The 16,970-nt window shown below is 44.6% G+C and overlaps 1 protein-coding gene across 1 annotated transcript in view; it reads left to right on the top strand.

The window, feature by feature from the left end:
- Positions 1-16,970, top strand: part of SLC6A11 (solute carrier family 6 (neurotransmitter transporter), member 11) — a 102,667-nt gene that overhangs the window by 40,996 nt on the left and 44,701 nt on the right. The window contains exon 6 of the mRNA XM_005870132.2: positions 14,719-14,853. Coding sequence (XP_005870194.1) covers positions 14,719-14,853 — 135 coding nt within the window. The remainder of the gene's footprint in view (positions 1-14,718; positions 14,854-16,970) is intronic.

Here is a 16,970-nt window from a genome sequence, read left to right as displayed (position 1 = left end):
TTGTAACTCAACTGAAGTGATGATATTAAGAACATCCTATAACCCAGGTCCCTTACACTCAGGGAGCAGTAACTGCATTGTGACTGCCACCTGGGGGACATTCTGATTTCAGAGATAATAAGATGCACAGCTCTAAAAACATGCATTGTAAAGTTGATGGAATTGAAGCTCTGAGAACAGGTGGGACACCCAGGGAGAGAAGGCAAGAGGAGGGCGGAGGGGTCAAGATGGGACTTGGGGAGCCCAGAGGAGGAGGAACTTGAAAAAGAAGCTGGGTTTTCTGGGAAGGAAAAGCCAGGGTGGTGGGGCCTGGAGGGAAGGAGGAGAGGGAAACTCCACTGGAACTGGCCGTGCTTGGGTTCAGCAAAAGATCTATAGGGCAGTGAAGCCCAGTTCTGTACTTCTCCCTTTCAAAGGCTTTATTCATGAAGCAGAGGTTAAGAGAGAGAAGCTGAAATCAAAGATAACACAGTGGAGTTATAGCTTGGATGACAAGGGGGACATAGAAAGAAGAGCAGATTTGGGGGAGAAAGTAATCGTTTTGATTTTGAGTATGTGGAATTGTAGGTCTTGGTAGGAAACCGAGGTGGACATACACATAAGGGAGTTGAAAATATGGGTCTTAAACTCAAGAGACACCACTGGGCTGGTGGGAGAGATTGAAGATCATCAGCAGATTGGTGACTCCTAAAACCACAGGAGTACACAAGAAAAGCCCGGAGAGTGGATAGAGAGAGAACGGGAGTGGGATGAGGCCAGACTTCTGGGAAACAGCTAGAAATCTGCAGAGAGCAAGCTACCACTGTGAGAGCCAGAGGGCAGGGCTGGCTTCTGCTCTGTGTGTCCTCTGTGCCTATCACGGCATCTGGCACATAACAGATGCTAATCAAAGTTGGCTGGTTGGTTGGTTGATTTGTTGATGGAAAGAAAGACTGAGGAAATGAACCTGTGAAAGATACTAAAAAATTAATGAGAAAAGGAAACAGAAAACCAGAAGCATCTAATAGGGGAAAGTCTTAAAGCTGGAAACGGAGAAGGGCAAGCGCTAAGAAGCTATTAGGTTTGACTTAATAGGGGGGCCTGGTGTCCTCTGGGATGACTGCTGAGAGGAGAGGTGGGAGCCAGAAGATGGATCGCCATAAACTGAGGCAAGAGCAGGAGGCAAGCAGGTTCCTCTTTGAAGAAGTGAAGCTGTTTGGGAAGGAGCATGTTGCAACCAGCCTGGGTGCCTTGGAGGGATCCATGTTGCTCAGGATGCCTGACAGACAGGAGGGCAGCATGTCATAGAGATCAAGCGATGCTTGCAGGATTCAGGCAGCTCCTTGCTCCTTTTGGCTGCAAACACAGTCCCTGAGCATTCGCTGACTCTCTCCTTTCCACACATCCATCATGAGTGGGTTGAGGGCTGGAGTAAGAGGACATGGAGTGGTGTTTCTCGCCTGCCAGCCTCCCTGTGCTGGTAAATCCCTGCCCGGGATTTAATGGTGTGCTTTAATGGTGCCCTTGGTCACCATAGCGACACCAGCCTTCTAGTCCAAGAGAGAAGGATGGGGTTTAAATCATTATTAACCAAGGTACCGAGTATGTTTTCCAGGCAGTAAATAATAGCTCCTAAAGCCATTGTAAGCTTGGCTGGGCACTGAATGGAATATTTATGTTGCTTGGGCTTGTTTGAGGATTTGTTTTCATTTTTGTGGTCTTTATGGTGGAGCTATGTAAAAACCAATAGCATTGACTCTAGCTAATCTTAATTCACCATGAAATAGGCTTAAATAGTAGACTGCCCCATCCACTGATTTTAAGATATCCTGTGGACATGGATTTGAATTGGGCTCAGCCATCTTAATTAGCGTGGTTGCTATTTCAGTATCGTGTCACTTCGGGCCGAGCTTCCTTGCCACCATGCAGAGCTTGTTTCTTTCCCTGGAGGTGATGTTCCAGGCTGAGGTTCCCTGTGTGCACCATGTCTGATCCTTCCTGCTTGAAGGAATTTATTCGCACAGTACATTCTAGATCAGGACTCTTTGGAGCAAGACAGGCAGCCTGTGCGCCTTCAAAGCTCAGCTCCAGGAGGATCTCTCCAGCCATACCTCATCTCTCTGTGTCCCTGGGCTCCCTGCTGCCGTCCATCGTGTAGTCCATCACTGAGCTGTCTGTGTCTTGCTGTCAGGGGCCTGGCTCACTCATTAGCAAGCTCTCCAAAACCAGCCCACGGCCTGGACCATAGTGAGCTCAATTAAATAGCTGGTGAATTGAATTAAACATAAAGTTCTTTACTCTTAGATGGTGAGGCTCAAGTGAGAGCAGGGATGGTTTACACTGAAGGCCCATTGCAGACACATTGGATTATATCCTGTTTTGTGCTATTCATGGTCTCTGGGCTACTGAGGTCTGAATGTGTTCATTCATCAACTATTTACAGTCTGTGTTGGCCTTTACGAGATGCATTCAGAGCCTGCATAGATGAGTAAAGCCCTTACCCTCCAATAGGGCCCAACCTAGAGGGAAAGGCAGGTATATGAGAAGGTGGAATATAATAAGGGTCATGTAAAAGGAGGAAGGGAAGCTGGTCACTAAGGGCTGATGTGTCAAGTCGCAGGGCCTGGTGCTGTGTAGACATTGGCTCATTTAATTCTCACACTTACCATGAGAGGTGAGAACTGTTATCCATAGTCCACACTTTTAAAAAGAACCCAAGGCTCAAAGTGATTGAATTAATTTGCTATATTATTATTTCCATTGTATAGAAGAAAATATTATGACCTAGAAAGGCAATAACTTGCCAAAAGTCAGTCACATACACAGAAAGTGTCAGAGGCTGGATTTGAACTTGGTTTTTCTTATGTCAAGGCCACTCTCCATATCTGAATGCCATATTTCTCAGTGAGTTGCAGGCTGTACAAGGAGGATTTCATCTAGACTGGATGGCCTAGTGCTGAAGTCCTGGAAGACATGGTGTTTGAACTGGTCTTGAAGGTTGGCAAGATTTTGATAAGTAGAGAAGGTGCAAAGGACCTCCCAGGTGAAGGGAATGATAAAAGCAACGGCTTGCATGTAGGCAAGTGCAGGGTTTGTTTAGGGAACAGAAAAAGATGTGGTGTGAAATAAAGCCGGTTGGATTATGAGGACACTTGAATTCCCGATGGGGCTGTATCGTGGTTGAGTGCAGGTTTTGGAGTCAGATGGATCTGACCTTGGATCCTGCCTTTTTATTTTTAGCTGTGCAACCATGGGCCAAGTACTCAACTTCTGGGTGCCTCTGTTTCAGTTCTGTAAAATGGAAATGATAATAGTTTCTATCTTGTGGAACTGGATAACATAAAAATAAAGCATGTAGACCCAACAATAAATCTTAGTCCCATTCTTATGTGTCTGATCTTCCATTTCTCCTTTTCCTTCTTTGCCCTCTACTTACAACCAGGGTATCCATGATTACTAACCAATAAAGTCATGGAATCTCAGGGTTGGAACAGGCCATGGGTATAGATGATCTTTATGGCCCAACCATTAGCAAGAAAAAAGAGTAACACCATTCCCTGGGCTCTTAAGATGTTTGATTTCTTGCCCACAATGCCCCAGCTCCTAAAGATACCTCGTTGATCCAATCCTTCCCTTAGGACCCATTAAGGCTGGGAGTAGAATTCTGGGATAGGTATCTGAGAATTCTCAGCAATTTTCTCTTCATAAGCTACACTTGAGCCCCCATCAACTGCTTACCCCTCAACAGGGAGCCCTCAAGCTCCTTTGTTGCTAGATTCCTGGGGCCTCACAAAGGTTGGCGATGCTCACTGTCCTTGGCTTCTCCCGAAAGTCTAGCCTTCCCCCTTACAGGGCAGGCTTTTTCCTTGTCATGTATGCATCTGTGATGACACAGCTGGGGCCCATCCTTCCCTTCAACTCAACTTTTGAAAAGTCCCTTCTACCTTTTAAAATTGGAATTTGGTCTTACCTGGTTTCATTCTTCTATAATTTTTTTTCCAGTTCATCTAAATTCTGTCTGTACCCTAGCCCTTCCACTGCCACAACTGTTGGATGGAGTTGGGACTCCAGAGGATTCTTGTTCATAATTGGACTTATTCCTATCTCTCCCTGGCCTTCATTCCAGAGCCTGTCTGCTGCAGCTCCTCAGGACGACTGTGTATACTAGTATGTCCCTTCTGTCCTGCTGTTTTTCTTATTTCTGGGTCCTATTCACCCAGATTTTCCCAGCTAATGAATTACTGCCTCTTTCTACCAGCCTTCCCCTGCCGCCTCATCGCCAGCCACACCCATTGTTAGGGAGAGGATTCCATAAGGAGTTTCGGGAAACAGTTCTCTGCCCACCATCACAGCTGAAGCTGGGCTTACTCCATCCTCTCTGTTTGCATTCTTGAACACCCAGATATGTTGTTCTCTGCTGGCCAACTCACTGGGCTGAAGGGACACTGCTTACTGACCCAGTGATGGGCAACAAAGGCAATCACAATCCTTCCAATTATGGAACAGTGTCTGTGTTCGGTGCTTTGCACAGTGATCTCCAACCCTCACATCAACCTTTGAAATAGGCATTATCCTCATTTCACAGGGGAGGAATGTGGAGGCTCTGGAAGGTCTCAGAGACCTTGTAACTCATGCACTTGATGATGGGGTCCACACCAAATTGGCTACTACCCTGTCAGGCTCATTCTACACTGTGATAGAGAAGGTTAACACTGTAGCTTACCAAGAAATGGTGATCTCTTTGGCTGCTCTGTTCTAACCACTCCTTTAATTTTACTGACTAGGCCTTTCTGGAGACTTCCTGACTCTGTTGCCATTCCTGGTTGACTCCAGGTTTGGAGGATGGTCTCTCTGAAGAGCCCATCTTCAGGATTTTCAGAATGTTCTCCTCGTGTCTGAGTAAAAAGGAATAGTGTGAATCATCTGGGCTAATGCCTTTATTTAAAGAAAAATAGTACAGACTTCGAATGGAAATAGGACCGACCCAAGATCATAGAGGCAGTTGGTGGTTAGATATTTAAATTACATGTTTGACTGCCTAGAATGGAGACCTAAAAGAGTAGTAGTGGAAACAAAATAGTTTATTTCTCTCTCCCATAACAATCCAGGCATAACCTGCCTGCCTTACCTTGGGTGTCACCCTTATTTTATGATCTAAGCTCACTACTCGGTCTTTATTCCAGCCTGTGGGAAGGGCAAGAAGGGGAGGATAGAACACAGCCCTTTCCTTTAAGTACAGTATCTGGAAGTTGTACATGGCACTTTCATTTGTATCTGATTGGGGAGAACATAGTCACATGGCCACACCTAGCTGTAAGGAAGGCTGAGGAATATTGGCTTTATTCTAGGAGGCTGTGGGTCTAGTTGAAGATTAGAGGTTTTATTACTGTGAAGGGAGGAGAGCAGATCTTGGGGGAGGACTTACGGTCTCTGTTGCTGTGATCGAGTGGGGACTAGCACCTGGTCATGCCACCTGGCCTTGATGCCTCCCAACTGTAATACTGTCCCTCATCACCTTCCCTCTCTTTCTTCTCAACCCAGCTCAGAGATGATGCCATGAGACATACATCCCAAGGTGGGCAGGTGTTTTAGTATATTCTTTTAAGCTCCACACATGGGCTAACTCTCATAGCTGATGACAAATACTTGTCATTACACAAAAATTAATCACTTTAACTGCCCATGCAATTATTGCTGCATTGCTAAAATACTATTACCTCCTCGAATAATTAATATCTTCACTAAAACATGACTCTGGTCACCTATTGGAATTTGGTTGCTTAAAACAGAGATTTTTTCCTTATTTATATTTCTTTTAGAATTATCTAAAAATGATAGAAAGTGGTGAAGAGGCAAAAGTGTCCATGGGGATCTTCCTTCTTCAGATTCACATTTCCCTAGCATCTTGTCCCCAAGGTCAATAAAATCTTAGTGAAGGTTATGCCAGACTATTTGGTGCCTGCTGTAATGTTGTACCTGGGAATTCAGGTAGTACTCTCTCAAAAACCAAAGCAGGGAAAATCTGTTGGTATTCAAAAGAATGATTTTCCAAGGAATAGATGTTCAGTACCATGCTTTCCAGACATATGGGATAAGCAGATGTCCAGATAGAGGCAAGCCTGCCTGGAAGGGACGTGGGGAGGACTGGGCTAACACAGTATGTTTGAGGTTAGGGTTAGTGGACAATGATGAGTTACTGCCCAAAGTCAGTCAAGCTGAATCATTGAGGTCAAGAACAGACAGAGGGAGCAAATGGAAGTTGAAAATAAGAAGGCATTGTTTGGCCAGAGCACAGCACATGTGGTAGAGAGAGCAGACTTCGGAATTATCTAACAGCTCTGTGACCTGGAGCAAGCCACTCCAATCTCTAATTCTCAGTCTTTTTTCTTTGTCTGCAAAATTGGAACAGAATTTATTCACGTGGTACAAACATCACGCAGTTAAGTATGCAGTTAACAGCAGCGTCTTCCAAGACTTTGGGTGACTGGCTCACTGAAGGCTCTGCCCAAATCAGTGTCAGGACCTTGGATAGCTCCAAGGAGTCCTGGTTTCAATTTTTTAAACAGCTTTACTGAGGTATAATTGACATACAAAAAACACTGTACATATTTAATGTATGCAATTTGATGGGTTTTAAAATATGCATATATCCCTGAAATCATCACCACAGTCAAGGTAATAAACATTCATTACCCCAAAAGTCCCCTCATGTTCCCCCCACCAACTATTTTTTTTATGGTAAGAACACTTAATATGTAATGTGCCCTCTTAACAAATTTTTAAAATTTTATTTTTAAATTATAGTGGACATACAATATTGTGTTAGTTTTAGGTGTACAACATAATGATTAAACCAGTGATGGCGAACCTATGACACACGTGTCAGAGGTGACATGCAAACTCATTTTTTTGGTTGATTTTTCTTTGTTAAATGGCATTTAAATATATAAAATAAATATCAAAAATATAAATCTTTGTTTTACTATGGTTGCAAATATCAAAAAATTTCTATATGCGACACGGCACCAGAGTTAAGTTAGGGTTTTTCAAAATGCTGACACGCCGAGCTCAAAAGATTCGCCATCACTGGATTAGACACTTACATGCCTTACAAAGATCACCACTATAAGTCTACTACCCATCTGACACCATACATAGTTTTTATGATATTATTGACTACTAGAGGCCCAGTTCGTGCACTGGTGGGGTCCCTGGGCCTGGCCTGTGCCCTCTCGTAATCCGGGACCCCTCGGAGGATGTCAGAGAGCAGGTTTCAGCCCGAGCCCCGCAGAGGGACCCCACCGGTGCACAAATCCATGCACCAAGTCTCTAGTATGCATATAAGATATTTGGTTAATCTCTTCCCACCCTCCTCTCTCCCCACTTCCCTCTGAGATTCATCAGTCTGTTCCATGTTTCCATGCCTGTGGTTTCCACTCCTGCATTGAGCATCTGCCCCCTGGTGGTCAGTGCATGTCATAGCTACCGGCCGGTTGGCCAGTCAGCCGGTCGCTTAGGCTTTTATATATATAGATATTCTCTGTGATATACTTTACATCCTCATGACTTATCTGTAACTGACCATCAGATATGGAAGCAACCTAAGTGTCTATTGATAGATGAATGGATAAAGAAGATGTGAGATACACACACACACACACACACACACACACACTAGAATGTTACTCAGCCATATTAAAAGAATGAAACTTGCCTTTAACAACAACATGGGGGGCCCTAGAGGGTATTATGCTCAGTGAAATAAGTCAAATAGAGAAAGACAAATACTGTATGCTTTCACTTACATGTGGAATCTAAAAAACAAAACAAACAAATAAAACAGAAACAAACTCATAGATACAGAGAACAAACTGATGATTGCCAAATGGGAGGGGCTGAGGGGATGGGTGAAAAAAGTGAAGGGGATTAGGAAGTCCTGGTCTTTTGAAAAGCTTTGTGAGTGACAGAGGGCTGTCCTAGAAAACACCGTAGTTGCTGGGAAGGACCTCAGGGATCCATCTAGTCTTTCCCACAAATATGGGAAATGTTCTTTCTAAAGAGGGTTCACACAATGATTTTAGAGTAGCCAGACTTAAAAACATTGAATCACATAATTAGACAATATTCTCTTTTTAATGTATCTTAAAGCAAAAGCTACAGTACGGTGCTGGTTTACCATTTAATGCCTCTCTGACACTTGCTACTCCTGCTGTTGAACAAAGAGAAAACAGCACAGACTCAGAGCCTTCAGCTAAAATTTAATCACATTTTATTTTTATTGCATTTCTTTTTGCATTTACCTTCTATTTATACTAAGACAGTGGTTCTCAACCTTCCTAATGCCGCGACCCTTTAATACAGTTCCTCATGTTGTGGTGACCCACAATCATAAAATTATTTTTGTTGCTACTTCATAACTGTAATTTTGCTATTGTTATGAATTGTAATGTAAATATCTGATATGCAGGATGTATTTTCATTGTTATAAATTGTAATTAAAGCATAGTGATTAATCACAAAAACAATATGTAATTATATATGTGTTTTCCGATGGTCTTATGCGACCCCTGTGAAAGGGTCGTTCGACCCCCAAAGGGGTCGCAACCCACAGGTTGAGAACCGCTGTACTAAGAGATCATGGTTTTCTGTTTATAGTGTTCATAGTTTTCTTATTACATATACTTATTTAATGTAAAAATGTATATTGCCCTGGCCGGTGTTGCTAGGTGGTCAGAGCGTCAGCCTGCGCTCCAAAAGGTCGAGGGTTCAATTCCTGGTTAAGGGCAGGTACCTGGGTTGCAGGTTTGAACCCCAGCCCCTATTGGGGCACTTGCAGGAAGCTACCAATCTCTCTCGCGTCAGATGTTTCTTTCTCTCTGTCTTTCTCCCCCTCAGTCTCTCTAAAAATCAATGGAAAAAATATCCTTAGGTGAAGATTAACAACAACAGCAAAAAAGCATATTTATTTATTAAAAATATTAAGTAAATAATACAAAAGGGATTCATGTAAATCACACACCACCACCACCACCACCACCACCACGACCACCACCATGGCCTCCTAGGTAGGTATTCCCAGGTAAAATGCCAGCCAGAGAGGGTATGGAAGTTATGGAACTTGCCCGAGCTGCTGCACATTGTCTCTCCTGACCCTGTGGTCCTGGGTTCTTGCCCCCACACCACCCTGCTTTCCCCATGATTTTGAATAGCACTCAGCTTTCTAGTTGACCCCATTATCCTAGAAAACTTAGGGTCTAATGATCTCCCTGCTATGAAATAAACATCTGTGTCCTGGAAGTAGGGGGGAAACACCCCACAATCCCAGTATTGGAATGCAAATGAGCAATTAGAGTCAATTAAAACAGGATACAGTATAATTACCACCAATTGTGCTAACCTTTATATTCAGAAGGACTTGACCTGCTAAAAGGAAATTAAACAATAGTAAAAAAAACTCTCCAAACCAAGGGGTGTGCTTAGGGCTGGAGCCTCTGACAGATTAAACCCTCCTTCCCCCACGCCCACTGGGTGCGAGCCACCACTGGCAGCGGCCAGGAACAGCCAGGCTTCAGGGTACCTTGTCAGTGACCTTATTGTGCCCATCACCAAACACTGCATCACTTAGCATAATGCCTGCACCCTGCTTGGCTCTCCCAGACAAGGCCTGGGGACTCAGATATCTTGAAAGGGACACTGGGCTTTGTTGGGAAGCACCTTGCAGCTGTACTTCCTTGCCCTCCGTATCTGAGCTGGTCTTTCATTTAAATCCACATGTCTTGTGATTTCCTTATAAACACCCCTCTTAACATGGGATTCCATTTTCCAAATCTTGTTGTATTTAGATCCAGCATTTCATATGGATGGAGCACAAAGTGGTGTCTGCAGACCTGCATTCTAACCTCAGGGTTCCAGGTCTCAGCCTGCTTTTTTGTTTATCCTTCCAACAAAGACTTATTGAGCACAGTTTATATACCACTTGCTGTTCTGGATACAGCAGGCAAAGTAAAAGACAAAACTCCCTTTCCTTGTGGAACTAATATGCTAGAGATCTTTAATCTTATGAGGCAGTAAAACAGCTGATGGATAACCGCCATGGTGCCAGGAGGCTGCTGAAGTGACTGGGGGAAGGATGTGGTAATGAATCCGGGAGGCTGTGGCATGGATTCAATCTCTCAACAACATTTGGATAGATGGCATGGTTTATGGCTTAAGAGGATGAGACTGAGACACTGAAAATTACTCTGGGCCTCAGCTGCCTGACATATAAAGTAGGTAGGTCAATGATATGACAACTGGACAGCATGGTCTCTGACTTGGCGGAGTCCTCAGGCTGTGAGGATTTGGACATACCCGGGACTAACGCCGTGGGTGGCCCAGGCGCTGGGGCTGGAATTATGGACAAAGGGAGGCATGAAAAGGCAGAGAGGCCTGATGGGACCTGGCATGCTCCCTAACTGGGGGGACCTGGCACAGGGGAGAACAGAGTGGGTGGGGAAGGGTGGCGACTGGTCAAGCCACACAGCACGTCACAGCAGAGACAGGGTTGGAACCCAGGGTCTTCTGACTCAAAGCCTAACCCTTTGCACTGTATCCCACAACCTTGAAAGTGGGGCTCGGAGTGGGGGGGGGAGACTCAGAGGAGCAGAAAAGCACATGCCAGATTCATGTGTTTAAAACCAGTGCCACAGTGTGGACAGTGTGGGACTGTCGCATGATGGAGAAGAAAGGCGAAGAAGGGCCCTGATGAAGGGGGTGAAGAACAGGTGTCATTTCAGAATATAGTTGGGCATCAAGTTGGCAGCACTTGATACCACTGGTTGAATATGGAAGAACCTGAGGAAAGAGGTGAGGCTGTCTCCAGCTTGAGCACCTGGAGGACAACCTGGAGGTTCCTAGACCTCCCAGGAGACAACATTCTGTGCCCTTTCCCACTTCCTTGGCTAGTTCCACATCTTCCCTGCCTGACATGCCTCTCCTGTTCCTCCTTATCCTTGGAGACCCAGCTCCAACCGCTGTCAGTCAGAAGGCTGAATCCCTTCAACATAGACCCTTCCAGCCTGTCTCTCTAGTCTCCTTTTCCGCCTTCACGCTGCTTCTGCGGGTGTCATGCATCACAATTCAGCAGTACTGAGCTCAACACCCGGATCTTACCATTCTGAGGACAGGGACAAAGGACCTGCAGGAGACATAATGCACACATGAAAAATGGACGAGATCAAGGGTAGCTGAGAGTGGGTTTCTTACCAACTGGAGTCCAGTGTGGAGGGTCTGGGGCTGCAGCCAGGCTGAGCTGCGGAGTGTTGTGATCAATTAGCGATGCCTGCGATGAACACAGGAGGGCTGTGGCAGCATGCATGTGATCTGTGTGCCGTCTCTGGATGACAAGATCTGTGTCGTTTGGACAGTCTACAGCTGTCCTCAGGAAAAATCAAAGATGATGCCCAAGTGTCTAGTATGGCTGAGGGTAGGAACAGGTTAGAGGGGCTTTTAGCAGAGGTGGGACCAGCAACAGATACAGGCTGTCCTCAGTGTTGTATTTTCAATTTTTAGACCCGTCTCCACTTGTGTGCATTACATAATGATGCCCCTAAACCACCTTTTGTACCATGACTCAAGGCTCTCAGGCCTCGGCTTACAAAGGAATTTTTCTAGCTAATGCCTGCCAGCCAGTGGTTTCATTTTGGCAGCCAACTCATTGTCTGCACTGTGGTCTTCGGGCAATTAATCTGCATATTTTATTTCCCTCATGGTTTTATAAAAGGAGTATAAAAATTAAGGCCTGATATCAAGTGTAATGGAGAAGCCGAGCATCCATTTAGAACTTTAAACAATCGAACTGCTTCAAAATCAGCAGCAGTGATTTAATAGATCATGCCTCTGCTATATATATTGTCAGGGCATGGAGAGGATCCATCTGGTCAGGTTATAAGTGACCCTTTCATGACACCCCAGAGGCCCAGTCCACTCAAAGCCGACAGGTCAAATAATAACCGACTAGTTTAGTCACATCAAGGTGGTCCCACAGACGGAAGACAAATTTCTATGATTTTCAGTTGTTCTTACGTTCTGCGTGGTAAAGTTCTTTTCCTTGAATTTATTCGCATTGGGAGTTAAGATAGCTAGCCTCCAGAGATACCATTAATCAGGACCTGGGTGGTCTGGATAATTAATCTTTTGCCATACAACAGACATGAAAGTGGAAATTATTCAGTGAAAGCAGTAGATCTTTAGCTGACTTTTCATAGGTGTAAGCTGGTTAACTTGGGAGGGGGTGTCATTTTGAAGGAAGAGAGTTAAGGATTTACACGAAATGCTGAAGATCTGTGATAGACAGTGCCGACGAAGCTAAGGGAAACGGAGATTTTATAGCCTGTTAGCTCTCTGGGCAGAAGCCATCACCCTCTTGACTGCTGACCTCTAATTTTTATTATTATTATCATTAACTGTTGGTCTCTTAGTATTATATATTTGACTTACATTCACCTTTTCTGGATTACATTGTATATGACAGCAAGAGATTGTTTGTACTGATTACATGACGTGTTGACTGATCTGATGGTTGATACGGAAACAGTTGCTGAAATTGGTGGGGCTGAGCTCTGAGTGGGCTGAGGATGGTGCCGTATTATAGGTTAGGGATGGTGTCTGCATGACGTAATCTAGCCTACAGCCTCTACCAGCAGGACCCACTGATACTACCCCCTGCTGGCTCTTATTTCCTTTGAGGACTTGTTTTAAGTCACTGTTTTGTCACTTAGCAACCAAATGACTTATGTTTGTATTAATAAAAAGTATAGTATTCTGCCCAATCAGGTGGCTCAGCTGGTTGAAGTGTCATCCTGTACACCAAAAAGGTTGTGGGTTTGATTCCTGGTCAGGGTGCATAAGGGGGGCAACTGATCTATGTTTCTCACATGATTTTTCTCTCTCTCTACTCCCCCCTCCTCTTTCTCTAAAATCAATAAAATTATCCTCGGGTGAGGATTAAAAAAAAAATCTAATGTATAGTATCCTGTTTTAGTGTGTTGTTTAAGTGCAAAGTAGAAGTGGGTTGCTTCATAGTCTTTCTGTTCTTTCAATCCCTCCGATATTATGTGCAATACTGTATTTAATGTTTCTGTTTCAGTTTTTCTAGGATGCTAATTTATATAAAAATAAAATGAATAATAAAAAATCCAAGAGGAAATGCTATATAAATGTAGCCATTTCTGCGCCTGGGATGTAATAGAATTTTTTTCTCTTCCTCCTTCTGTCCCCAGTTCTCATGTCCTAACTCATTCTCATCCTTTATAGGCCAATACCCGGATCACCTCCTTGGGGATGCTCTCCCTGAATGCCCCTATGGTTAGCTACTCATTCTCCGTGCTCCACCATCCTTTGCAGTCCCCCTGGTTACATAATGCATTATCTGCCTACCTGAATGTCTGTCTTTCTACCAGTGTGGAAGCCTTTTGAAGCAGAAAGTTCCATCCTGTGACTCATTCTTATTTGTACATTCCAGAGTCTAGCTTAGTCTTTGGTACCTAGGAGTATTATTGGTGTGCAGGTGAGTAGGTGGACGAGTGAGTGAGAGAATGAATGAATGAATGAATGAATGACATGAAGGGCTGAAACATTGGTAAAAGAAAGCCTTGCTTGGAAAGGGGTGAGAGGCTACACTAGCACTGGAGGAATTAAGATCATAGGTCTTAAAGCACAAGTCTTTTATCTGGGGAGTCAGAGTCTCTGCACATCCAAAAGCTTGTACACATATCTATGTCCGTGCACATTTGGGGGGAAGAGGGGGAGGGTCCATAGTTGTCATCAGAGTCTCAGACGTGTCTGTGGCTCCCAAATATTGACAAATTGCTGATCGTAACAGATAAAATAGGTAGGATTCACTGAGAAGAAGGAACCAAGTAAATGGAGGAGAGAATGTGACCAAAGAGAAAAAAATCAGAACTGGAGGGAACACTGAGTCCTGCAGGGACCTCAGGTAGGGGCATGGCCCCCAGGACAGGAAATCCAATAGTCTGTGAAGGTATTGACCTGTCCTAAGCACCTCTTTGTGCGGAAGCTCAGGGAAGATTTTTTCTTTCACTGTCTTGATTCTTACATGGAATCCATGGGCTGAGGGAGCCTCTCAGGTTCATTGGCTTCAGTTACCTGCCTCCAAGCAGACCAAACTGAAATGATTCCGGAAAACACTGGGTCTTTCCTGCCCCAAACCGCTCCCCTCTCCCCCTTCTCTTTCCTACCCTATCCCATCCTATCCTTAGCTATTAAAACTTGAATTTCATTAGGAACAGTGTTTTTTAAAAAAATGTGGGTCTTGGCCCCTTGGGTGAATTATGATGTGAATGTTGAGGGCCATGACCAGCTTTTGAAAAAAAAAAAGGAATAGAGTAGAAAATACAGACATACATGTGAATGTATCACATACAAGAGTGAGTATAGTTTTGTGAAACTTCCTGTTTCAGCTCAGTGTTACAGGGTTGTGATATGTATATTTCTTTCTGTGGGTTGTGGTAAAAAATGTTTGAAAAGCAGTGATATCAAGCATCACTCAACAGATACTCACTGAAAGACCCAGCCCTTGAGGGGACTGTGGTGGGAGAGGAGGCGGGAGACGAGGCTGTGTTATGGTTCACTTCTTATTGCTGCCAGGGAAGCCCTTTGCTCTCGTGAGATGTTAGGGGCCTGCCGCAGTCCGCACCACTGTCACCCCTTCTTGACTCTTGTCTCTCCTTTCTTGGGCAGGTTGTATATGTCACCGCAACATTCCCCTACGTTATGCTTCTGATCCTCCTGATCCGAGGGGTCACGTTGCCCGGGGCCTCCGAAGGCATCAAGTTCTACCTGTACCCTGACCTCTCCCGGCTCTCTGACCCACAGGTAAGTGTCGTTTGCTAGATGCACAGCTGCCCACCACCCCTGGGAAGCTTTCTGCAGGCCCCTGATGCTGGCCACAGAGGTTCAGCAGCTGGTGGGAAGCCTGTAGATCTCAGAATTAATAAATTTCAATGCCTAGATTGAATATATGGGAAATCAAATATAGTGAAATACAACCACCAGAGCATTAAAAAAAGGCAAATTTGTGACATGGTAATGATATATGTGCTTGTCTATCAGTACATTAAATAGCATGATCCAGCAAGAGGTCCGATAATTTTCGTGATTTCAAAGCAACAATGAGAACAAATGATATTTGGAGGTGTCTATGCCGTTATAGGAAAACATCTGGGGTTTCTACTGCTAGCAGTACTGTGGTTTGTTGCCTGCAGTCACAATGGAAGGAAATGTTAAATTTCAGTTAGAGGTTACCAAAAATAAAAACATACTTTTCCCGCCACCCAAGATCACTGATCTCAATAGCCATGCATCTCAATGAGGGAAACTAGGTCTTAGTTGGTGATTGATTTTTTTTTTTGTGGGGGTAGCTCACAGGAAGAAATAATAGGTTAGAACTGGCTGGCCTCTTAGTTGTCTTTGGTAAGGAATTGGCTATTCTGAAAAGTGGGTAGTAAATGCCTATGCCTAAGCTTCTGTAAGTGGGTATGTGCTGCTGTGCCTGGGGTATGTTAGATAAGAGATGAAAACAGAGCATCTTATGGCCCAGGGGTTCTCAACCTCTGCTACTTGTTAGAAGCTCCTGGGAAGCTTTTGAAAATCTCCGATTTCAGACCACAACCCAGACCAATTAAAGGAACCTCTCTGGGGCCGTGTCTCAGGTATCAGTATCTTTCAGAGGTCCCCAGGGAATGCCAGTGTGTGAATAATGTGCTCTAAGATATTTGAGTGAGTAGCAGGCACCCATTTTTCTATTGAAACAAACATAAATCATGCGGTGGAATGTGGAATCTGCATTTAGAACATGAGGCTTGCAAGCAATTTCAAGTCTGCAGGCTGTGCCTTCAAGCCACTCCCTGTTAGGAGAACTTGGGTGGAAATGTTCGAGGGGTGCTAGTTAGTGCAACTCAGATGTACCTCATCACGGTGCATGAGGGTGCGTGGTGGAGTGGCAATGTGGGCTCACTTCTCTCTCAGTTGCTGTGCTGCTGTGAGGGGCCCAAGGCTCAGCGCAGCACCAGGCACCTGACCAAGCATCCTGAATTGCAGGCAGAATCCCTAAGAGAAAGGAAAGTAGCTCCTGACTGTTGGCCTTGCCCACTCCATCCTCTGATGGCACAGGCTCAATTGGAGAAGAAGTTTTGGAAAACGTATTTCCAAAATCACTGGTCTGTGTACTTTTGTTAGATCTACAAATTCTGCCTTAATCCAGGACAGATTTCCCATTCTTTTCTCTGCACACAGGCTTCCTTATCCTGGTCCTCAGGGTCAGTCAAGGTCCTGAGTATCACCCAGTTTCCCTACATGGCTGATTATTGGAACACCAGGAAATGTTAAAATGCAGATCCTAGGCCCCACCCTGGAGATTCAGTTTTGGGGATCTGAGATGGCACCTGGGCATCATCATTATTATTAAGAAACTTTGATTCTAGTGATCATAAAAGTTTGGGAAGGCACAAGTGATGGACTCTGATTCCCACCTGCCCCCCTACTGTAGCATTGTTGCTCTCTGCCTCTGCTGCCACCACCATCTCCCACTTGACATCTACAAGAGTCTAGGCCACTCCCCAATAAGCAGCAGAGTGATTTTAAAAAAAATATTAATCTGATGAGTACCTCTTTGCTTAAATCCCTTCTGGGGTTCCCGGTGGCCTTTGGAATAAGATCCAAATAGGGGGCCTCCAAGGTCCCTCATGAGCTGCCTTTTGCTATATCTCCTGTTACTGTCCCCAGCTTTCAGTTCATTCCAGATATCAGCCTCCTTTCTGCCTCAGGATCCTTGCACATGCTGTTTCTTTGCTGGGAACACTCCTTCTTTCTTCTCAGGCCTTCCCTTCCCACTCTATCTGACTAACTAACATCCACTTAGGAGCGGGAACCATGCCCTAGGGTAGGGTTTCTTTACCATGGCACCATGGATACTTCGGGCTAAATGATTCTTT

This window comes from Myotis brandtii, unplaced genomic scaffold (genome assembly GCF_000412655.1).
Source record: "Myotis brandtii unplaced genomic scaffold, ASM41265v1 scaffold312, whole genome shotgun sequence".
Classification (NCBI taxonomy): domain Eukaryota; kingdom Metazoa; phylum Chordata; class Mammalia; order Chiroptera; family Vespertilionidae; genus Myotis; species Myotis brandtii.
The sequence above is the reverse complement of the archived record's forward strand: the minus strand, read 5'-3'. Positions and strand labels throughout refer to the sequence as shown.